This window comes from Aulonocara sp. 'chitande type north' Nkhata Bay, linkage group LG1, assembly GCF_057382095.1.
Source record: "Aulonocara sp. 'chitande type north' Nkhata Bay isolate Kocher_YH1m ecotype deep benthic linkage group LG1, A_spYH_male_GT1.1, whole genome shotgun sequence".
Taxonomy (NCBI): domain Eukaryota; kingdom Metazoa; phylum Chordata; class Actinopteri; order Cichliformes; family Cichlidae; genus Aulonocara; species Aulonocara sp. 'chitande type north' Nkhata Bay.
Genome location: NC_141344.1, coordinates 7,287,052 through 7,312,391, shown reverse-complemented (window position 1 = coordinate 7,312,391; position 25,340 = coordinate 7,287,052). Strand labels below are relative to the sequence as shown.

The window sequence follows — 25,340 nt, the reverse complement described above, 5'->3', positions numbered from 1 at the left end:
AGATATTGCTTCATATTCCCCGGGGCTAAAGCCCATTGCGATTAAGTTTAACCTGTTAGAAGCAGCACCTGTACATGTAGAGTCACAGCAGGGATTCAATCACATAATTTCCCCATTAATTATCCTTAATTAGAGATTACGCCCTGCTCTACCTGTACAGCTAATGAGGGAGCAGAGCTACTAATACAGGTGTAAATTAGTGCCATACTCTTAATAGAGAGCTACACTTTGGCTACGGCACTAAAGGAGGAAAACATGTGAGTCCACGCTGCTGTAGAGCAGCTATTGTTCCACACAGCAAAAGAACAATGTGCCTGCAGAATTTGCATTGTGTTTAATTACGGTTTCACTAAAATAGGGAACTCATCTTTGAATGCAGAGAATGTCACTTGACGGCTGGTAATTTCGCTGTCAATCAGATTACTCCCTAATCAGAGAAGCAGTTTAAGCTATTTTATGACATTTCCAGAGACAATAGGCTGCACAGGGGAGGAAATGTAATTACCATCAGAGCATGTGGTGAAAAATTAATAAGTTAATTTGCAGCACCAGCAGAGTGTCAACAGGAGAGAAAAAAAAAAGCCTGGGGATGTACATCCATAGACTGTCCATGTGGAGGAAACCCTGAAGACTACATGGTACAAAGTCAATCTGTCATTCTAGCATGGTCCTTAGCAAGCTCTGCTCCAGTAGGGAGTGTTTGAATTGGTGACAAATCTCCCCTGTCCTGTAGCATGATGCATCGCAAACAGCTACAATAGATTGAGTTCTACAAGAGGAGGCTTGCTACAAAGAGAAGGATGTCAGGCACCTTTGATTAATACTGGCTTTGAATACACTGTCCCAAATCTGCCTGGGGCCAATCCACTGGGTAAACTTATGTAAGAGCTCAAGTATATACTGTAACTCGTGGTTGGGATATTAGAAATACGTTGGAGTGGTTACCAAATCATTGCTTTATCATAGCTGAGGGTGAGACTCCTTTCTCCTTTTCTTTCCACTCAGATCAAGGCAGAGCTTTCATGTGGGCTGGAGGGTACATTCTTGCTAATTAGCTACATCAATTTCACTTGGTTTGTAGCTGTGCAACACCTCATTGCATTCTAAATGTACCTGCATAATTTGGCTGTTCTGCTTGATAAAGAAGTTTTTTTCCCCCCTGTTTTAAATTATTCTCTCAGACAGTCAGTGTCATTAATACATGATATATTCTGTCCCCAACATAAGCCCATCAAAGCTGCCATGAAAGACATTTTATGCACAAAAAAACCACCAAGAATTCTTGGCTCCAAGCATTCATACTGCCCACACTTGATTTAAAGTTTTAATTAAAATGAGGTATTTTATAGAGCAACTTATTATATTTTTGCGTTTTGGCTGATTGAGCATCAGAACAATTCCACATATCTTTGCATTTTTATTAATCCACAGTGTTCGGCTAAGGAACTCCTTTTTCAAAATGTATAGGCTCATATTACATACATTTACTGCATACATATACATTTAATGCTTACATTTATTCATTATGTCTTAAAAAAGATAACAAGAGCAGTATTATGTGCTATACACTTATTAGTCGCTACAATTTTAGGACTGGCACAGAATTTACTATCACATCGACTATTATGTGCTATAAAGTTTCTGCAATAAAGCTGCAAACAGTTCAAATGCCATTTTATCGCTGATACTTTGAAATTTTCAATCTTTTAGTAAACTGGATTATTAATTGCACCAAATCTCGCAGATTTTTACCAAACCATGACAGTCCCCAGACAAGCTGATGGCCTCCAGTGTAGATAAACCACTTGCACAGTGGTAGGTAACAAGATTTCATTCCAAGTAATCACTAAACCAGCAGGCTTTACTGATTAATGTCTTCAACAACAGAGCAACATAATTCCAAATTTTAAGCATCTGAGTCTTGGTTAGAAGATCCATGACAAGTGAGGAAATAAGATTTAATAACCAAGAAACAACTACTGAGGGACACAATACAAATGTTATGGTGACTTCAGTCAAGTGTTAAGTATTCCTGTTATAGCTGGGTTAATTGGGGTTGTTTCCCTCTAACTGAGCAAACAACATGATAGATTAACATTTTTTTCAGCCATGCTAGCAGCATGGCTTTGGGCTCACCACTTGTGTCCACACGAAAATATCTCATTGACTGCTGGAGGGATGATAATAATTTTTTGTACAAAAAGAGTACTGCTGAATATGATATTTCCCAAATCTTTCATCTTCTGCAATCTTCAGATGGAACTTACATTCTGATTTCTTAGAAACTGACAACTGACATTCATGTTCCCCTGAAGATCATATAACAAATTTTTTCCATTTTAGTTTGCTTTTCAACATCCCCATTCTCATCGGACGCTCTTTGTCTTGACAGCTGATTATGGAAAGTTAGCATGCTGCCACAGTAACAAAAACAATCAAAAACTGTGAAACGCTGTCAAAACTTTAGCAGGTTAAAGTTAGCTGCCAAAAAGGTTGAAGGCTCTTATACCATGTTTTCATCTAGTACTGACATGTTATCTCTATGTAGAGAAATTATCTGGATTCCAGCATTTGATTCATGGTTCTTTGCATTACAACTTATATTCTGTATGTTGACTGACTTTACGGATTTTAATTATCTGCTAATCCTTGATATTTACAACCATATGCATTTCTGAAAAAGCATAAAGCTGATTATGGTTAGACTATTTTTTTCCCGCAAATGCAATTCCTCTTCTGCTCTCCACACAGACTGTTTAACGGCATACAAACCCTCTACTCAAGTGTTATTGGTCAAAATTACTCAGACTAGTGGACTAAAAACATAAACAAGGAAGCTTAAGGTACTATTTTTTACACCTTGCCTACAGATTCTGTATATTCATATGCAGATATCTGCTTATTGAGATTGCACCGCTGTCTCTCGCAGGTGTACAGAATGGGTTTGTTGCAGTGTTGTATTAAGATTTGCCCAAAGAAAGATTATAGCAGCACTGCCTGTTACCCCATGCATGTGTCGTTCCTAATATGCGAAATATGGGAGGCAGATCATTGATTGGATCAGGAGTTAATCAGATGTTGTGACCCCATTTAAACTGTAGTGAAAACAATAACCAATCAGGCAGAAATTCTGGCAGAGTTAGGTGACCTGTCAACTTACAGGGTAGATTTGATTTCCTAAGAGAAGAGGCCATGCTTTACAGAATACTTCTACATTTGGCTTAGATCCGAACACAGTGAGAACCTGAACACCTCCAATTTTTGGACAAAACTTCAAGCCTTTAGCATTTGTTTCAGTTAAATGATCTGGCTACAGATCTTAATAACTGAAAATGAAAATTAGTCAGCGTAAAAGAAAATCAGCATGTCTTTTCACTGTAGCAACACATTTTCCTTAACATTTGACATAAAATCACTGCAAATTGAAAGCAAAGGCTTAAAAAAGAATTAAAACAGCCCTTATGCTTCTTTTTTTGTTAATTGCTCTATGTTCTTGTTGTCATTGTTTACTGGTAATATTTTTCCACAGTGTGCACACAGTATATTCATCTTTTTTAAATAAAAACTGAATGCAGTTGTGATTCTTAATGTCCCACCATTAACCTCGATGATATTAAACATAAACAGCCATGCAGATTATGATATTAGTCAAACTAATTAGTCATAATAGGCAACTATTTTATTACAACATACTTACCTTCACTTAATATGGGCAGCATTAATATAGACCATGAATGGCAAAGTACTAAGGCAATAATTTTCTCTTTATGCAATAATGCAAATGTGCATAAATTAATGTGTCAGTGTGTTTACAGTGGGGCTAAAAATCTCCTGCTACAGTGCCTGGACGGAGTTTCAATAGTATTTAAATCACAGGAAGCGTCCAACTTACACTGTACATTGAGCTGGATGGAAGAATTGGTCATCCCCACCACGTTCTCTGCGATGCAGGTCAGCTGGAAGTTGTTGTCATCTCGGCTGATGTTGAAAAGAGTGAGGTTGATAGAGTGGATGTTGGGCCAATATACGTTTGACTAAGGGAAAAGTATGAGAGGCACAGAGAAAACAGAGGCATTTAGGTACCTGAAGGATATACTGTACAGCAAATACCATTATACCAGTGGGTTTTAAATCTTTAATTACTTAATTAAAATGAAAGTTAATTATTCATTAGTTAAATTCCTGTGGAAGGAAACGTAATAAAGTCAAGAACTACTTGATACCTGTGGGAATTAATCACTTCCCTGTCTGATTTCACTGGCATAGATCTAGCATGGCAGGAAGAATGTAAAGAGCAATATTATCAAATTTTGCAGTACCTGGACTAATTACCACCCTGCTTTTCACCATTAGGAATCTAATGGTGAAAAGCAATCATGCTTCCTTTCTTGCTTTTAGTTGTTCAGGCTCTTACTCCCAAACACTTCACTCATCCCGAAACAGCATCCTTCTACCCTAAAACATCAAGCCTGAGGCTGAAGTAGCTTTCATCTGTAAAGTCACTGCAAGCATTAAAGACACAGATGACAAATACAGTCACACAGCAATTTCAGAGACTCCTGTTCTTTTCTTCCCTGGGGCCTTTCTCGGGGAGCGAGATTAGTCGGTTAACAGGCTCACCGTGGGTTCAACCCAGGCCTCTCTGTCACAAAAAAGTTGTTTGTTTTGAGCAATTTTGATTTTTTTCCCCCCCAAATCTGATAACCTTTACTGCACATCTAATCACAGAATCATAGGTTAATCTTGGACCTGGTAAAAACAAAAAGTCTATCCACATAGTAAACAGTTTTAGGTTTCCCTGTCAACATCATCTAAATGCAAAGACATTATTAGCAGTGAACCAATCAGACTTGTTCCGGTTTCTTTGTTATACACAGAATATATAGAAAATTGTAGATGATTTATCTTTAGCCTATTTTTTTGGTTCTTCAGCATTTGCTTAAAATTTATCTGAAACTTCTGTCAGGGCAATGAGTCTTAGAGCTTAATCCTACAAGAGTGTGCGCTTACTGACACCTCAATTTACCACTGAGGCCTTTCAAGGTGAACTACATACCTGAACTAATTTTGTGTTACAAGTAATTAATGAATCTGAAGCTCCGATGTGCATAAAATACAATACAAGCACAAATAATTAAAGTATAGAAAATGTAAAAACACAGTTTAGTGCAATGCAAAACAAAATATGAGGTGTAGCAGTGAAGGAGAAATCAATCATTAGATTGTGCTCAAAGAATTAAGTTATCATAATGAGAATTAACAGGATTATTTCAGCTTAATAACTGTATATTAGCCTGAAGCAATGTTTGAAAAGCAGGCGAAAAGAAAAACATTTGTTGGTGTAAGGCAATGTAATTAATTTAAAAAAAATCTTTAATATGTTTGCTGTTTTTAGTATATATGCATGTCTAACCAGATGTGTGTTGATGGAATGCAGGCCGCTGACAGTCCAGTCTACTTCAGGCAGCGGTGATCCGGATCCGTTACAGCTCACCGTCACATTGTCACCCTCCATCACCAAAACACTGCTGTGGCTTACACTGATCTCTGGTAAGTCTGAAAACATACACGTATACACACGTTACTGCACACCTGTCGCCATCGGTGTCTACATACTTTCACACCAAATCAATTAATCACTTTTCATTAATGTAATAAAATTAGTACAAAGGAAGCAGCGGGACACACATCCAGATACAAACACTCACACGCTTGCACAGTGTCACAGGGATGAGTCACCGCCAGGAGATAATACTGCAGAGACTCCAGCCTCTGTCAGAATCAACACACTGCTCCTCACATCAGATTCACCCTCTGAACTCTGTCACACCTCCTCCCTTTCCTGTCTCAACTACTCTCCTTGCTTCTCTTCTCATTCCTCTAATTCACCTTTAACCCCTCCCTTCCTTCCCCTGCTTTCGTGTTGCTTTGTTGTCAGCCAATCTTCTTTTTTCTGCCTTACTCCTCTTCTTACCACCCCTCCTCTGCTGCTTCTTCTTTCTTTTTTATTTTTTTTTCTCCTTTCTAATCACAGATCTCACCTTTCCCTCCTCCTCTTACACTTACCACAGTTGTGGATGTACATGTTCTCCAGTCGTATCTTGGAGGCTCCATTCCTGCAGTACAACTGCTGTGTGTTAAGCTTTGCTTCTCCTCTTTGATGCCACAACTGGATCCAACGGATGTCACAGCCGCAGTCGAACACCACACCATCCAGACGCCTTAAAAATAAGCATAATTAATATCAGTAACAGACGGAATAAAACACACGGTGAGCAGTTACAGCAATATTACAACAACATAAAGAGCCTTAACAACAACATGAAAGCAAAAAATGTATTATTACACAAATAGCAGCTAATGTTGCTAATGTTTTTTCACATGTGATTTCCACTGAAAATAGCAGCAGTACCAGAAACAAAGAATATATAGCATGCATCTTCCCAATATATTAAAATACACCAAGTGTAGTTCACAGAAACACAGATGTATCCTTACACAACTTTACAACTATGACACTCACAGACAGACAAATGTAATTATCACAGCAGTACAACTGAATTATCTGCAGTGGCTTCGTGCTAAAATGGTAGCCTGCTGCTCAGGAGTGAAGTTAAATATTTTTAGAAGTGTGAACAAACCAGAGGTGTTTAAGGTGTTTTAGTCAGGCAGTGCAAGCACAGGAAGCCCAAATGTTGCACATATTTTAAAATCATTCAATAAAGATAGAAGTTTGCACATGCGATATGAAACACTAGCAGCCAAAAACAAATACTACAAAATCATAAGAGAACTTGAATTACTATAATTTTAGCAGTCATTATTTGTGCTTGTGGGTTATAGTAAAAAAAAAATCTATGTAGGGCAGGAAAGGGTTATACATATCCCAGAAAGTAATCATTTTAAAAATCAATGGTAAACCTTCAGTTCCTGTCACCGGAGGTAAAATGCATTACTGCCAAGCTCTGCATGAGCAACAAGGCTTGAGGCAATACAACTGCATGCAAGGAAAACGAGAGGAGCATTTTTACCACAATCTCAATCTAATCAGCGAGCAAATTAACATCAATCACAGATCAATTGATAGCGACTGATCAAACAATATCCACCACAGATGTACCTTTTCTAATGTTTTGTAAAAGTCAAATTAATTTGAGTCAGCAGACAAGAGGAAAAACAACGAATGGCTGTACTGAAGGATTCAAATGTGAGGAGGTCAAAGGTCAGAGCAGTGTTCCGGCTATCAGTCTCAGGCTGCATTAGCGTCAGACAGGTATCACGAGGTTCCACTGTGCATACGTTTCAGTCTCACAGACGGGTGCACCAAAGGGCCACATTATTCAACACAGTATGCCACCTCTGCATTTTGCATATGTCCAATTTGGAAGCTGTGATTGGTCAATTTAGTCAAGATGAATGCCTGTCCAAATGCCCTTGACAAAGGTCAATAAGATATTGCAGAAAGCATGAATAATGTATGGACTATGTCTACCACTCAGTATAAAGTAATGAGAATAGATTCCCACAGGTGGATCTCAGTTATTATCACCTGCCCACTGGATCTTATACTGTATCACTATATGTCACTATGTGACAGCTAACTCACTGAGCCCACTGGTCCTTCCACCGCACCAGCCAACTGTAAACTCAATTTCCCTTTAATTACAGCAGCAGAAAACCTATTCAAAATATTAACACTTATTAGCAGTAAACATATATAATTATATTTGACATTTTTATCATTATACTTTCACCTATAAAAAAAAAAATGCTAGACGGGCTATTTTTCCCCAATGTGTGATAAAGTAAGAGTGAGAAAGGCCACAGGTTAATACTGTACAATGCTGCCAAGCTTTGTTGTTGAGAAAAGTCAAATACTTAAAATTTACTAACTAATAATGTCACTTTCATTACAGTTATTAATTTGATTATTAACTGATATTTCAAATCAATATTTTAGTGTATTTTATAAAATACCACTGTTGAGGTGTTTAATAACATGTTACGATTTACCTGCTACTACCACGGATGGCTGCTGGTTACATTTACCATTGCAGGTGTACCTTTTTTGTCTTTTCTTGATTCAATTTCTATGTGGAACGTTTGAAGGGAAGATTAAGTTGCAGGATTTTTATCACTTATATATTCAGCTAAAAAAAATAAAAAAAATAGTACCAAATATATATTCATTCTGGAAAACTGCGATGCTTATGAAAGAGCCTTCATCTGGTTCCCTTCCAACATGAAAAACTGCAATAAAAAGGAACTTATAGGATATTCATACATTTTACCACTGCAGGTTTGCTCTCAGGTAACATCTCGAGCAGAAAATCTATCTTTCTTACTGAAGCGATAAGACAAAGTACTCAAACTAAGATGCCAAGAAGATTATAAATAAAATTAAATTGATTGTATTCACTTAGATGTTTATCTTCGTTTACTGTAAGATGTTTTATTTAATGGTGCTTTTCTTCCAACAAAATTACTTTAGAAAAATTCAACAGCTTATAAAGGCAATTCTAAACTCTAAGGACAATAACCGCCTCAGAATCACAATTCGAACTGTAATACAAACCATAGCTCGGATTTCTTTTCAGGACACATTTAGGGAAAGACAGGTACCTCCCCACATCATGGTGCTGAAGAGAATTTCAAGGTTAAAGGTTTTCATTTAACGCTGAGCAAGCTGAACCACAAGGGATCAAAGCTCACCAGAGTAGGGCGGCTGAGGCTTTCCCTCTTGTACTGTAATTATGGTCATTATTAACAAGAACCACCACCTCAATACATTACCCACTATTCCTCTGGGTAAAGCTGATCGGCGCCTGTACAGATACAGCTGAAAAATGAGGGATGTCAAACCTAAATGGGAAAGCAGAAACCCGGCATTTCAAATGTGTGCCCAGCCTGTGCACTACAGTAACAAAGAACCATTTGAGTTTAGAGTGCTCCCATCTAAACAAGCAATAAGACAACAGGAAAAAAAAAGAAAGCAAACTGACAGCTGGAAGCTGATACATGTCTGAAGGAGAGCAGATTAGACTTAGAAAAGAACAAAAGCAAACAGCAGTGTGACCCCAGATATAGAGAGCTAACAGCATGGCGTTTCCTTCAAGCTGGCTAACGATCCACCCTGCTACTCCAGAGAGGAGGTAATGATCACCACCGGAGGCTGTTTTTGTGGGAAATGTACACACAGGTGCTTTAGCTGAGGAGCCGTGGATCACAAGCAATGATAAGCCATATACTTCATTGTTGTTCGCATGCTTTGATCTCAGCTTGAATGCACTGCTTCCTCTCCTTTTACTGGAGGAATTATTTTAAGTTTTTAAATCCTATGTGTTTAATAAATCGCCTTATTTGGCTTATTTTTACCACAGTGCTGAGCTGCCGGGGTTGACTAGGTGTTGTTGTTCCTGGCTTTGTGGCAATTCAGTACAAAGATGTTAGTCTATAAATGCTCGGGTTACCGGTTTAACTGGCTTTTGCTTACTTCAGCTACAGATGTTAATGTCTCCAAGAAGAAATGAAATATTTAGCTGACTTCTAGCTAAACCACTTTACTGATAACAAAATAAAATGGCTGAGTGGAGGATAGTATGAGGGTATTTACGGTAACAGTTATTGCCATTTGGATGCCTTTTTACCATAAAAAGGTAAACTGTTACAAGACATGCCAAACAATGACCATAAAACTTTTTTTGTCTTTGGAAGGACGCAAACATGTAGGACTAACATACCTAGCTCTGTTATATCTCAAGTCACCGTGAGTACTGCTGCATACAGTGCAGTGTAACCATCACCTCCAAACACTCGAGTACAGAACACTGTACTCCTCAGTGGTTAGTATCTTGGCTACATAGTAGAAAACAAGCGACAAAAAGTATTTGGTCAGTAGGAGGAAGATAACATGTTGATGCCACTCAAAGCTTGTTTTCTTGTTTGTTTGTTTTGTTAACAAGGCCTTGTATTGTTCATGTACTGCATTTTGGTATTGTTTGGTGCGTGTGCAAGATGGTGGTGTTGATTCATTTAAGGAATCTAGTGAAATGTAGCTACGCAGTTTTTGAGTCATTTCAAGTGATTTTTGCCAGATATCAGAAAAATTACATTATAATTTACAGCATAGTATACTGAATCTAGAGTATACTAAATGAAGTATCTAATATGAGATGGAGTGTTACTTTTATTTCCATAGAAGTAGCTGTAAGTATGCTAGGTTACCTCAGAAAAGCATTTTTCATAAGCTGTGTGAATGTTATTATGCAGTATTGTTGGTTTTTTGGGGGGGGGGTTTTGGCTCAGTATCCAGCAAATCAACCAAAGCAACTGTATGTATAATTTACTTGAGAAGCAGCTCTTAGCAGTTCTCAGATAATTCTTATACATTGCCATTTTTCACACTTCAGAGACATTCACGTAGAGCAAAACTATGCGTAAAGAGTGCAGGGAGGAAAACAAGAGTGCTTGACATGTTTACGATGCTGTGCCAAGAATAGCAGTGGAATGAGACTGGATTTCAACACAGATGCTCTTTTGCATGGATTAACAACAAGGATGCAACATGTAGCTTAAGCTACAGTCTGCTAGAATGAATTAAGCTTTCATGCATTAAACACACATTAAACTTGCTTTAAGTTTTAAATCTCCTGGTTATCATGGTATCATGTACTGTACTAGAAGCAAAAGTTTGGCAGGCTTTTTGCTTTTATTATATAATAAATGGCCTTTATTTATTGATTTTCGGTAACATTATTCTGATTTTTTGTCTCCAATTTTCATGCAGAGCATTCTTTGCTGTTGTTTTTCTGCACATCACTTCACATAGATCACTTGTCAATCAAACTGTGTGGTGAGTATTGTCATTATTATTGTTATTATTACAGCATGGAAAAGAGATAATCGAGCTGTCATGCCATCAGATTGGATTGGATAGTCTTGAAGAAGTTGACTGACAAACAGACGTCTATTCAAAAGTATTGGGTTCAGTAAATAGATGTTGTATGAACTGGTCTCAAATCAGCAGCGCACTGTTTGTTGACCTCAGCAAAAATGTCTTGTTGTGTAGCAGAAAGTGGATAAAGTCTTGACACAGGGTAGTATAAAGTATTCAGGGAGAATAAATGTCAAAAAACGAAAAAATGAACAGTCGACTCAAACAAAGTCAGATTTACAACAAGCATTTTCCCCTGAACACTTGCTTTTAGCACACTCTGCTAAGTGTGCATCATCGTTTCTTCACACTCCTGTTTGCTGCTGGACCGCTTCCATCACTCTCACGCTGCATCTTTTGCTTATGTCATGGATAAAGTGGCATGCTGCAAATAAATAAATCACTGTTTTGTCTCGTCATTGCTTTTCTTTAAAGTTGCACTGTTCTGGTCAGTCAGTGTCCCTGCAGCTTTTCTCTCGTTGCCTTACTCTTTTATTTTCTTTTTCAAGCCACTAAGAGATAATTTGTCTCAAGAGACAAACCTGATTTTGGCTTATCGACAACAGCTCCTGCACAGCAATCGTGGAGAGGAGTGGGGACACCAGAGACATGTCAGGGAAGGCTACACGTAGGAAAAATGGACCAAGTGAGCAAGAGCTTAAGGTGTTTTTCCCAGTTTCAGTTTCAGTTGGGATTCTTTTTATTCTTCAGCTGCTGTTTTCATGAAACGCTTTTATGATTGTAGTATTTGTGGTGAAAGATGTATGCAATACCCCTTTATAGGCTGGCATCTATATAGTACTGTCATTACTGTAATTTGCTTTAATGGATAGCTCTTATTTTACTACCTGTAGCCTGAACACTTCTATGCTTACTATTCCAGTACACCCTCTTAAAATAATGTTGTTTTGACTGCCAGAATCCATGCCTTCTTTGCACTTGCTTCGCCTACTGTGCTTAAAGAGCAACCAGACAGAGACTGCTTTGTCAACCCACAGCAAATGTATATTTTCATTTTTATATTATTTCCAGCTGTTTTTAGTAATAAAGATCTTCAGTGGTTCACTGGTGTAACAAATGAAGTACTTCAAAGTATCAACCAAATGAGTAAATAGGCAACTATATTGCTTACAACTTTACTGTATCATATAATTACACTATCTGCTTTAAGTCATCATAATAAACAGGGAAATTACTCTGCTCATTTCACACAGCACATTTTCATTCTTGGGTTCTATTAGAGTAGCCTTACATGAGTCACAGTTCAGACGCTCCTCATTTAGTTTATACTGAGCTTTGGTGTAGCTCTGTCACTCGACATGGAGTTTTAGCTCCTCCCCCTCGGTCAGATTAAGCATGTTCTGACATCAACAGGAAAATTGATATTTTCTTTCTCTCATTTTAGCAACCCACAAAACTTACACCCAACATCTGGCACAAAGTGAGAAAGTCTGATGGAATAAATTAGAATTTCGTAGCTTTACCAATGTGTAACAATTTTGACATCAGAGAATGCAAATTAATAACAAAATATTGACACTTAATGCTCAGAGAAAAAAATTGAATGACAAATCTAAATATAAATCATTAACAACAAATCTGTTGCTTATTATGCCAGTGAACAACTGATAAAATAAGCTAATTATTAGCTTATTTTTACTTTAATACCACCCAATCCCTCCTAGACACTCACTATTTGGAAAAACACAACCAAGCCATTTAATTTTCAAATTAACACATGGCAGGCCATTTTGTAAAAGTGTTGTTTACAGGGCACAAAAACACTGTTTGGGAAGAGAATGGAAACTGAAAGGGAAAACATCAGAAATAAATTAAACCCTTAACATTGAACCTCAATGTTACTAAAAACGACTAAAAGCTTAGAAGCATTTTGTTTGTTTGACTCAGTTTAAAGTGAAAACTGTGATTTAACAAGTGCGTGCCCCTATGGTGAAAAGGCAGGAAATGATTGTTTTATTTTTGTGCACATTTGATTATAATTAAGGAACTATTGTTGCAGAGTTACTGGTATCCTGGAATAGTTTATACCCCTTGAATCACGATGCTTTATCATTTCAAGGAATATCTGATTTTTCAAATTTCATTGAAAATAGGCTGATGACTCTAAAAATACAGCACCTCAATTTAGCAGCACCAGTTTTAAGGGGTTTGGTTTGGGCTCTACTATTTTGCTGTTTGTTACATTCTCCTGAAATTCAGAAACAGGTTTTGGTCTTTTCTGCTTCTTGTGAATTTTTTAGACACACAGACTGGTGAATGAGCAGACTTTGATACTAGCTGTTTTCAGATTCCTCAACTGAAAATCTTTACATGATTCTCTTAAAACCTGAGCTTGAGGTGTGACCCTGAAAACACGATTTGTGACATCATGCCTTATTCAGATATCCTCAGAACTTTCCCAACTCTAATATTAAAAATTGCACCATGTATATTTTCATATTTGTGTACTGATACACAGATGTTTCACTGAGGGTGAATCCATCTAAACAATTTTAACTTATATCACAAAATATGATTCAAAGCAGAACATGTTCATCTATTACCAAACATCTGATGGGAACCTTTAATATTATGTATTTAGCTTTTAATTCAATTTTAACTTACTGGCTTTAATCAAACTTCTCTAAATACCTTAAGTGCATCATCACAGATATGGTGGAAAGTAAACATACAGATAATCAGTATACATTGAAACAACTATTTATACTACCACAAATGCAAAGTGCATTTTATATGAATCTATCACACAGTCATACCTAAAGTCAGAGCAATTGCGTCAAGTGAGAGCTTCTGTCATGCTGCCATGGGATTGTTTCCTGTATACCATTACAATTACTCACATTTTAATTGTATAAATTCTATGCCATGTAAAAGCGGTTGGGCTTTCAGTTTTTAGGTATTCATGTATCTGACAGTTTTCTTCACTGTATGTGGGGCAGGGTAATTATTACACAGGTGTAAACGCACACTCGTGAGCTTGGTATGACTGTTTAAATGTTTAAGCGGGCCAGTTATGCTCATTCAGATCCATATTTTTTATTCTTGGACTTTACTAGAGGAGATTTGCATATTTCACAGCTCAAAATAATTCATATTTTTCACTTTTATTCATCATTTTATTAACATACTGGGAATTGATTGGTTGAATTGAGGAACTGCACCATCTGAAACAACGTTAATCATTTTAGTTTCCTTCCCTTTAAGGCCAACCTGCCTTTAACCCTCTCAGGCTCAAATGAAACTTTTTGTTGCTAATGCACAACCAAGTCCTGCAGTGTTACTTCTGAGTAAAAAAAACTCATAAAATATGTATGTGGGGTAATCAGGTTGTTAGTTTTTAACTGTTGCAAATCGGCAAGATAGTTGGTTAAGCCAACTATCTTGAGATTGGCTGCTTCTCCCTAACAGGAGGTTGACTAGTGTAGGGCTTGCTGCTCAAAGCCAGATTGGTGTACCTGATATCCCCTCTCAATAACATCACACAGAGCCAAGCGTAGAAAAAATAAATCTCAGAAACCAAGTTATTATAGTATGAAAAAGGAGATTTGGCTCACAGGCATAACTTGTACATATGCTCTTCTCATTTTTTAAACTTTGGCCATTGTAACAGAATATGATGGAAAATACGGAAAAAGCACAATAGATCCACAGAACCTAAACTGGTTTTGATGTATGTAAGCATACAAAGCGTGCTACAGGCGATACAGTAAATTTCCTCCAGCTGTCCTGTGTCAAACTAAGAGATTAAGCCAAACTAAAAGATGACCCTACAACAGTAAAGACATCATCTGGTGTGACAGAGCTTTTTCAGCCAAGTGTTAAGTGTCTCTATGCCCCACCAGTAGTTCAGAGGTATTGTTTTAAAAGGGAAAGGCCTTGTATTTAAAATTTTTACTCGTGGCTGCTTTCACAAAGATCTGTGTTGACAACTTGACACGTTTTCTTCCCTCTGCACAGATTGTACCCAGCAGTCTGAGTTTCAGAGCATGTGGTGACCTCTTGAAAGTCTAGGCCACTGCTGCCCCCAGTCAAGTCTTTTCCACCACATTTAACATTTTAATACTCCTTTACCCTCATGTGAGTCAGTCTTTGATGTTTCTGAAAAGTCCATGTAAATGTCATGCATTTAAGTAAGTCTGTCCTGAGTGCAACTAGGTCCTAATAAAACGAAGGTTAAACTTTAGCAATTTACCTGTCATGCTGCTCTTGGAAATTCGGCATTTAATTCTTCCTAATCACCTGGCAGCCATATCACAAGATTACCAGTTTGATCCATTCATACTTCACACATACTCAAAGAAAATTCCATTTTGCAGCGAGAGGTTTGAATGTTTGACTTTGCGTCGGCCGCTGCTTCCCTGAGAGTTGGGATTAAAGAGCCGCTAACAGAATAAAGGGATTCGAGAGGCGCGTTGCCTCAGGCAGATCGCGTCAGTTGCTAAAGAAGAAGAATATTTGCAGCCGTTGTATGGCTTATGATTGGCTGGGTTTGCACCACATCGCAGTAGCTCCAGTCCTTTGGCTAAAGGGCACACAGACAAAAAGGCAGAGCCGATTATCTGTGTCTCATCCAGAGGCAGCACACAGCAGACATCCATTGTATGGCTTCAATGTGATGTTGAAGCCTTTCACAGGAGTCACAAAAGACTTGAGATTATTGAGATTTCCCTGATAGTATTGCCATTGTTACTGATATTAAGATATTGCAAGGAGTGTGAAATATCTGTGCAACCAACCTGCAAAACAAAGTAACTGTTTTAGAGTTACACGTTAGTGGGCTTGATAAGAAGTGTTTGATAAGAGTAAACACATTGAATGATAACAACTCCTTCACCCTCTTCAATGTTGTCTCGTTGTAATGGATCCACTGTAATATTTGGTGAATGAGGTGCAGGTTCAACGTATCTGAACCACAGCAAGCTACTGAAAATGTAGAGGGTGTTTGAGGTTAACAGGAGTCATGCCTCCATGTTAAAGCAGCTGTTGCGCACCACTTTCTACTGACGGAAACATGCTTTACACCAGTTTAATTACCGGTATGTGTAAAGCAGCACTCAGAAGCAGGAAATGCAGCGTTTAATTCCAAACTTGACCAATCAGTGCTCCTTTGATGAAACTGTGTGTTGCTTAATGGTGTTGTCAGTGAGTACTTTTATCGTTTTTTTTGTATCATCTTCCTGGTCAGCGTTTGATCTGTATTAATTAAATTCTTTTTTTTAAAAACTGTTATTTGCACGTGCCATGTGGTACGCATCATTTCCCCCCTTTATTCTCATTCACAACAACTTGTGAAAGCAATTAGAGCAATGCTTTAAGTAGCAGTAATGATACATACAATGAATTAACCAACAGAGACGCTGTTATTTAAAGGACTTCCAGGCTTAAATTAAACCATTTGCACATTTCCTATTCATTGCAGGTCACTGTCACCACTGTGTTGCAGCTTTGAAATTGGTTCACTTTCATTGTTAAAAAAAGAATGAAATATAATTACAATAACAGTGCCTAGAGTGACTGAGATAACACGGTTTAGCGACACCGTCGTGGCAAAGGGCCACGCTCTCCTTTCGTCACATAAAACGGAAATTATTTCAGCCGGTTTGATCTTCCTCTATTTACATAATATCAGTGTGGTTGAGCAACACGGGTGGGCATTTATCATTGATACTGCATTTTGAAATATTCTAATAATTAAAGGCAATAGCTGTCCGGTGAGCAGGATTCATTTGGCATGATTGAATGATTGGCACTTTCCAAGCCAATTTGGTTTCGGGTGACCATACAGACACGGTAAAGAGAGTAATGATGTCAGGGACACGTCGCCAGCTCATGATAGAGTGACTCATTTCCTATTAGCAAGGCCTGATTCCACATGGTTTCCTTTTTGCATAACGCCTCGACCCACGTCTGTGCCGCCACGCCACTTCGACTGACACCTCTTAACTAAACACACAAAATGGAATAGACATAAGCCCTCACTCCTCATCAGCATTCAGTAGAAACACGGGCATCACCCTGGCCCTGCTTTTCATGTAGGAAAACAAAGGCACCATTTGTACGCATCTAGAATGGTTGCTTAAGAAGAAATAGGATTGCACATCAGAGCAAATCGTGCCCTGTGAGCTGTAACAGTGATTTGGTTCAGGAAGAAACTGAGCTTACTATTTTACTCTGCTTTGTGTGATTTACATTGTGATTTCAGGTCATTTAATTGTTGAATTACACTGCAGCCTTCAGTGTTTACTTAGGGAAAAAGTTCTGGATCTTGTGTGTGAAATTAAAGCTACAATGTATTAATACAAAAAATGCATTATGTGCTGTTGCTGTGCTGCTGTTTGTTATTTATGGCAAAAAGAGAAATAAGATTTATTCTGCAGTTTTGGCTATTAGTTTCTTTGCAGATGAATCTTATGCATGTTTCTATATATTCAGTATTGGTCTAGTTAAACTATGTGTTGTTAAATTTTTTTGCAGCCTGTGCGACTGGAGAAAAGATTTTTCAGTGAAAATCTCTCATAATTCATGCATCCATCCATGCAGCCGTGCATGCATGCATATCTGGGTCTGGGTCGGAGGGGCAGCGTCTAATAAGAGATGCCCGGACCGTTTCCCCACTCACTGGCCACACCACAGCGTTCCCAAGCCAGCCAAGAGATGTAATCTCTTGATTGTGACCCTAATTGGACATGCCAGAAACACCTCAACCAGACGGCGCCAAATAACTTAATCTCAGCCAACCTTTTCTGGCAGAACAATGCTACAGATTTACAATAGTATGCAACTTCTTAAAAAAGGGCTATTCCAGTTATTGAATATGCTTACTTAAAGCCCCAGAGATTTTGACTTAACTTTGCTTTTTAAGGATTTCTTTAGAACATAATGCATTCATGAATAAATAAAGCCAAGGTTAAAAAATGATGAGTTGACATAGAGAGAAAAACACAAATAGAGAAATCTCTTGTGAAAAAGACAAAAAATACTGCTCATGTGGGATCCCAGGCTTTCAAGGCCTTTAATAATCATTTGTAAAGCTATATTTTACGCTGTGATCTGGAAGAGGAAAATTGTGAAAAAACTTTGGAAAAGATATTTTATATATAAGTTAGACCCTGTATGAATAATAAGATGAGCCAAATGCCAAACTAGATTGAGAACTGGACAGCTGGTAAGACAACAAATGTGAAGAATTGCCATTTTCAGTCAGGAATAAAATTCACAACCCAATAACAGGCACAAAGAGGGATTCAGAGACCCATCTGCCTCCAATGCGGGCCCACAGTGAGACGACACTTGTGTAGCTCTGTTATAGGGTATGGTGTGAGCTGCTTCCTACACAGAACAAAAAACATCTCTCCGTAATATTGGTGAGTCCTGCAAGTGTGAGGGTTACGTTTGAAGCTAAATGTCCAAAATGCAAGCCTACAACATGTTTGTAGGGTTATCCCTCTGCTCTGCTGTTTGCAGTGTACGACCAGAGATCAGCATTGTGTCGTGCTCTCTGTGGGCCTGCTCTGCTTCTACCTCTGAAAATAGCACAATAAGGAGGCCTGCTTGAAATAGCCTTGTATCACATCCTGCTATACCACAGTTTTATATGCCAGGAGGCGCATATGAGGAGCGCAAGCGTTCGGGGAGCAGCTAAGGTTCATATGATGGACAGCGCTGACAGGCGTAATGATGTGTAAATTACAAGCGGGTCCACATCGCAATGTTCTCCCTGGTGGTGAAAGAGCAAACTCATTTCATAAACACAATGATCACTAAAATATTCATAACAAACAAGGAAACGGGGTGAGATTCCCTTCTCCTACCAGGCCATTAAATTTCCTTTGTGCACGTTAATTAAGTCAACAAATGACTTATAAGATCACAGTGCCACTATAGTGCCTATAGGGCCAGTCTTCTGCATGCGCTCCGACAAATTAGAGGTTTTGTACAACAAAGACAGGAATTATAATGGTATGCGGTGAAGACAATTTGTATTGAGGCTGATAGTACGTAGGGAGCAGTGATAAAGTGCTGTAATAAAATACAAACAAAAGGCAGCGAGACAGATCAGACGAGACTTACAGCTCTTGGAGTTGGAGGTGCTGGAAGAGCTGCCATGACAGAGTGGTGAGAGGATTCTTTGACAAGTTTCTGTGGAAGAAAGAAAAACAAAAGGAATGTTAAATCGAGTTATTTTATGTGAATTATTTTAGGTCCCTTCCTTGATGTCATGTTTGTTCTGCTTTTGTACAATTTCTTCTGTTCCATTTCCGAGGTCTTTTAGTTCCAGAAACCCAATGGCAAAGCTTTGTGGGGTCATTTTGACATTTTTCTCCCCCTTTTAAGCTAAAGGGAAACTTTTAGTCTCTTTGGGTTTTTTTTTTTTTTTGCAATGTTCTAGATTTATTTTTAAACAGATAAAACTGGCATTTCCCCATCAATCTAGAAGAAATGAACTATAAGCACAAGTTTATGCCTTTATAGATGTTTGCAAATTTATAATTTAAGACCGAAATGTTTAAATCCCTTATTTAAACATTCAGAACCTTACCTGAATACACAGAAGGAGACATAGTGGCAGCAATGACTCTACAGGCTTTGGATTCAGTTAATGTTAGGAAAAAACAGAATGCTTTTTTTTTTTTGTTTCTATATACCGTATTTCCCGGACTACAAAGCGCACCTAAATATTAGCTGCACAAGCTAAAATCAGGGGAAAATCCTGTTTTGTACATACATTAGCCGCACCTGACTAAAAGCCGCAGGTGTTTCAATGTTGACTTATCATATGTAAGAGAATATGCACAAAGGGAATTGTCAGGAAAGAGATGGCTGTTTGGAGACATCACTTTTATTAATATTTTGAAAAACAAGTTATGGGTACATATTTGCACATGTAGTACATAACAGTAGCCTACAGCACACCAGAAAAATAGATTCGGACTACCTTTTAGGCTCAGGTGCAGTGACACAGCTTTAACAAGAAGAAAAGTCAGTCGTTCACCATCTTTCTCTTCTTCCTGCGCACTAAAACCACCAAAGTCCTCTTCTCCAGTGTCGGATACAAACAGGCTCAGGATGGCTTCGTCATCCACTCTCCGCTTCTCTCCTTCGTTGTCACTTTCAAAACCAAAGAAATCCTCATTGTCAGTGTCAGAGTCGAACACCCTCAGAAGGGCCGTGGCGGTGTCCTCCTCTCCATCATGCAGCAGTGCAGCCCTTCAAAATCCGTTGGTGATCGTGGATGTTTTCACACTTTTCCACGCTGTCAGAATCCACCGGTGGAGTTGGGCATAACTTGCTTTTTTGGGCATAACTTGCAAGTTTATCACCGCTCATCATCCACGACTCCCGCTGAACGCGTAGCGCTACTTTGAAGTTTGTTTTTCGCGCTACTTCGTACGGCACTACGTTGCCTGGCGGACGGACATGTGACTAACATACCACTCTTGAACCCCGATCCTTCCGCCAGGCAACGTAGTGCCGTACAACAGCGGAACACACAAAACAAATCGTCTTACGATATGACAAAAATCATGGACAATCCATAGAAAAGCCGCACCTGACTAAAAGCCGCAGGGTTCAAAGCTTGTGCAAAAAGTAGCGGCTTATAGCCCGACAATTACGGTAAATAAAATGTTTTGCAATGTCAAAACAAGTTACAAAATGGCAAATGGCCTGTATTTGTATAGCACTTTTACTAGTCCCTAAAGACCTCAAAGCGCTTTACACATCCAGTCATTCACCCACACATTCACGGCAAGCTACATTGTAGCCACAGCCACCCTGGGGCGCACTGACAGAGGCGAGGCTGCCGGACACTGGCGCCACCGGGCCCTCTGACCACCACCAGTAGGCAACGGGTGAAGTGTCTTGCCCAAGGACACAACGACCGAGACTGTCCAAGCCGGGGCTCGAACCGGCAACCTTCCAATTACAAGGCGAACTCCCAACTCTTGAGCCACGAGCCACGATCGCCCACAAAATTCAACTTACACAATTTTGTCAAGTTTATGGGAGAACCCATTTCTAAAAGTTGCTTTGACACATAACTATAGAGTATAAAAACAGCTAGAGCAAATGATGTGTGTGTGTTATTTTGGGGGTGGACAGTGTCAATCAATTTCAGTCTGAAGGGGTATTCATCTTCTACAGTTCTGACCAACTCCCTGTTCCTGGTTCTGAGAGGCACCCCAACAGCAACCCCCAACTAAAACAGCAACTGCCATACTTTACCATTAGAATTGTATTAGCTAGATGATAAGGCGTTCACCAGATACAGCGCTTTGAGGTCTGATTTCCAGTTCACCTTATTACAAACTGAAGTGCTAAATACTGAATATGAGAAGTTTTCAGTAAGTATAAATGTACAAAAAACAAAAACAAAAACCCAAACAAAACACATTTTCACTTTGTCATTACAGGTTGCTGAGTGTATTAATGGGGAAAACACATTTATTCATTTAAAAATGGATCTGCAAGTGTCCAAAGAACCAAAGAGGTCGGAGTATTTTCTTTAAATAACAAAGCCACATTTTAGTAAGAAAAAAATTAAACAGCCTAATTGCAATGAGAATCCACATGCCTGTATTAATGGATGAAAATAAGGCAAAGTACTATTGACAAAGAAAAGGGACCAGCCCTGGCTGAGTGGAGCTTCAGGGCTCAGCCAACTCAATAAAAGTAAGTTGACCGCTTTCAAGTCAAATAATTCAATTGACTTAAGGAAACCCTCCGGCTTAGGAAGCCATTAAATTCAATAGCAAACAACCAGAGACTTACAAGTGATTTGACCAGAACCTTGAATTAGTTTAAATATGAACATCAGGCATCTATGAATACATTTATTAAATCATATAACCTCTCTGTAAGGGTTTTAAAATAGCCGTTTATCATAAAGCAGTGTACAACATTGAATCCTATTAGCTGTATATGAAGCATCAAAGTGCTCTATTACATCATGAGAGAATCATTTTATCTGATCATTGTTTTCTTTGCTGTAGTTTCAGAGCAACACTCGCTCAGTGACTCATATATTCTGCACATTATTGCTGCTTTGAACTGATATAAAAGTAAGAGCATCTATAAGAGGAGGAAGAAATGATTTATTCAGTCACAGGAAATGACATGATGTAATTTATGATACATATACTGAACCTTAAAGGAGCAACTCAAAATATAATTCAGCAAATAGATAACAGGTTGTTTATCAAAATATGGATACCTAATTAGTAAAAATTTTAAAATGAACAGTTTTCTACATATATCAGTAACATCAGGATTGTATTACAGAGCATAAGACCATTATTAGAATGTGTCTAAAAAACATGGAAATTGTATAAACAGTGTGATATATAATTTAAATAACATAATAAAACAAATAAAATAATAAATAAAAAGTGCCAAATACACACAATAGAGTATGCAGTTTTAATATTCTCTCTCTCTCTCTCTCTATTGTTTCTATTGTTATTATTGTATTACACTGTAGTTTTTAATTTTATTGTTATTGTTAAGCACTTTGTGCAGCATCGGCTGTTGGAAATGTGCTATATAAATAAACCTGACCTTGACCTTGACCTGACCCTCTCTCTCACACACACACATACACACTCACACACAGTCTAATATGTTAATTTGTATGGAAGACATTTGATGCTCCTGTATCCAGACGTGTCGCTATAGCAACAGGGAGCTAAGGATGTTGCAGGTCTGACTTATTTCCTGTGATATCACACATGCAATCACACATGCAAACACACACACTTGCAGATTTAAGAAATTTTTACATCTGCATAAACACACTCACACGTATTGGTTAAACACACTTGAAATGTACGCTGATGTGAATGCTCTAAATCGAGGAGATGTGTGGCAGAATATGTAAAGATGCTGCATGAAATTTCATCTCCAAAAGGAAACCTGTGTTCCCAAAGGGGTTGTATTATGCACTGAAAGAATACATTATGGGAGAATGAGAAAGAGAGAGAGGGGGAGAGAGACAGACAGGGAGAGAGAGGCAAAAGGTGGGCGAGCAAACAGCAGCTCATTAGTTGATGCAGAGCAGGGCTGCTCAACACCAGCATCAAATCACACATCCCGAAATAGACACATGTTTAGACCACAGATCTCCAAAAAGGTACATGTCAATTGACAAACTACATCAGCCATACATACAAAGGCCTTATAATCTAAATACATTAGACCTGAGAGCTCCAAACAAGCAAAGATTTCAGACTCAAAATAGACCTACACCAAAGCACAGTATAAGATTTTGTTGCTTATTTTATATGCTACCCTAAATGGAAAAATTAATCATTGTAATGCAACATGTCATGAAATACCCACCCTTAGCCCTAGAGGGCAGACAGCACTAGCAAAGATCCAATTTCATGCATTAAATTTTTGAAAAATATTTTTCTAAAAATATATAAAATTGCTCCATTTGCAGAATTTTGTTACAGTAATATGCTATGAAAAGCTGCATTTTCTTTGTTTAGTAATATCAACCCAGTGAATAAATTATTTTACTAACTACAATGACAATGTTGGGCCATTTATGACTTCTACAATTTAAAACCTCAGGTATGTTTTTGCTCATAACTCTATTATACTCTATTATAAACAGCAGTTTAAGTCATAATATATGGATGTCTTTAAACCTTATTTTTTTACTTCCATTACTAACTTCAGGTGGAAAAGGATGGCTACACGCGTCCATTCTGGGACAGGATATTGACAACAAGTTAAACTGGAAGACCAACACAGAGGCTGTGTATAAGAACAGGATGAGCAGGCTCCATTTCTTTAGTGGTGGAGATTTTCTATCACTCAGTTGTGGGGAACATAATGTACTTTGCTGTGTTCCACAGGGAGAGTAGACTGACTCTGTGATTGGCTGCCAACTCGACACTTTTGAAGGCACCAAAGTTTTGTCTTTTTTTTTTTGGATAATCTTGACCACCTTCTGTGGCACCATTTACTGGTCAGGCAGCTGAGCAGCTTCTCTGATTCAGCTCCATGGTGTTCACCACCACTAACCACCACATGGATAGTTCATTTAGATATACAGAAACAAGACTGAAGCTATTAAGCTATGAAAGTAAAGTTATTTTTGACGAGGTTTTTTTGAGATATTGACAGAACTGTGTGGTAAGTCTACAGTGGGGCAAAAAAGTATTTAGTCAGCCACCGATTGTGCAAGTTCCCCCACTTAAAATGATGACAGAGGTCAGTAATTTGCACCAGAGGTACACTTCAACTGTGAGAGACAGAATGTGAAAAAAAAATCCATGAATTCACATGGTAGGATTTGTAAAGAATTTATTCGTAAATCAGGGTGGAAAATAAGTATTTGGTCACCTCAAACATGGAAAATCTCTGGCTCTCACAGACCTGTAACGTCTTCTGTAAGACGCTTTTCTGTCCCCCACTCGTTACCTGTATGAATGGCACCTGTTTGAACTCATCATCTGTATAAAAGACACCTGTCCACAGCCTCAAACAGTCAGACTCCAAACTCCGCCATGGCCAAGACCAAAGAGCTTTCGAAGGACACCAGGAAAAGTATTGTAGACGTGCACCAGACTGGGAAGAGTGAATCTACAATAGGCAAGCAGCTTGGTGTGAAAAAATCAACTGTGGGAGCAATCATCAGAAAATGGAAGACATACAAGACCACTGATAATCTCCCACGATCTGGGGCTCCACGCAAGATCTCATCCCGTGGGGTCAAAATGATCATGAGAACGGTGAGCAAAGATCCCAGAACCACACGGGGGGACCTGGTGAATGACCTGCAGAGAGCTGGGACCAAAGTAACAAAGGTCACCATCAGTAACACACTACAACGGCAGGGAATCAAATCCCGCAGTGCCAGACGTGTTCCGCTGCTGAAGCCAGTGCATGTCCAGGCCCGTCTGAAGTTTGCCAGAGAGCACATGGATGATACAGCAGAGGATTGGGAGAATGTCATGTGGTCAGATGAAACCAAAGTAGAACTTTTTGGTATAAACTCAACTCGTCGTGTTTGGAGGAAGAAGAATACTGAGTTGCATCCCAAGAACACCATACCTACTGTGAAGCATGGGGGTGGAAACATCATGCTATGGGGCTGTTTTTCTGCCAAGGGGACAGGACGACTGATCCGTGTTAAGGACAGAATGAATGGGGCCATGTATCGTGAGATTTTGAGCCAAAACCTCCTTCCATCAGTGAGAACTTTGAAGATGAAACGAGGCTGGGTCTTCCAACATGACAATGATCCAAAACACACCGCCCGGGCAACAAAGGAGTGGCTCCGTAAGAAGCATTTGAAAGTCCTGGAGTGGCCTAGCCAGTCTCCAGACCTCAACCCCATAGAAAATCTGTGGCGGGAGTTGAAAGTCCGTGTTGCTCG

General features: G+C 38.7%; 1 protein-coding gene across 3 annotated transcripts in view; it reads right to left on the bottom strand.

Annotated features, from left to right (window-relative positions):
• Positions 1–25,340, bottom strand: part of ntrk3b (neurotrophic tyrosine kinase, receptor, type 3b) — a 229,631-nt gene that overhangs the window by 104,073 nt on the left and 100,218 nt on the right. For all 3 annotated transcript variants that reach the window (XM_086311146.1, XM_086311226.1, XM_086311314.1), the window contains exons 4-7: positions 19,025–19,093; positions 6,067–6,221; positions 5,414–5,556; positions 3,893–4,034 (exon numbers count right to left, since the gene is read on the bottom strand). In XM_086311146.1, the coding sequence (XP_086167272.1) occupies positions 3,893–4,034; positions 5,414–5,556; positions 6,067–6,221; positions 19,025–19,093 (509 nt within the window). The remainder of the gene's footprint in view (positions 1–3,892; positions 4,035–5,413; positions 5,557–6,066; positions 6,222–19,024; positions 19,094–25,340) is intronic.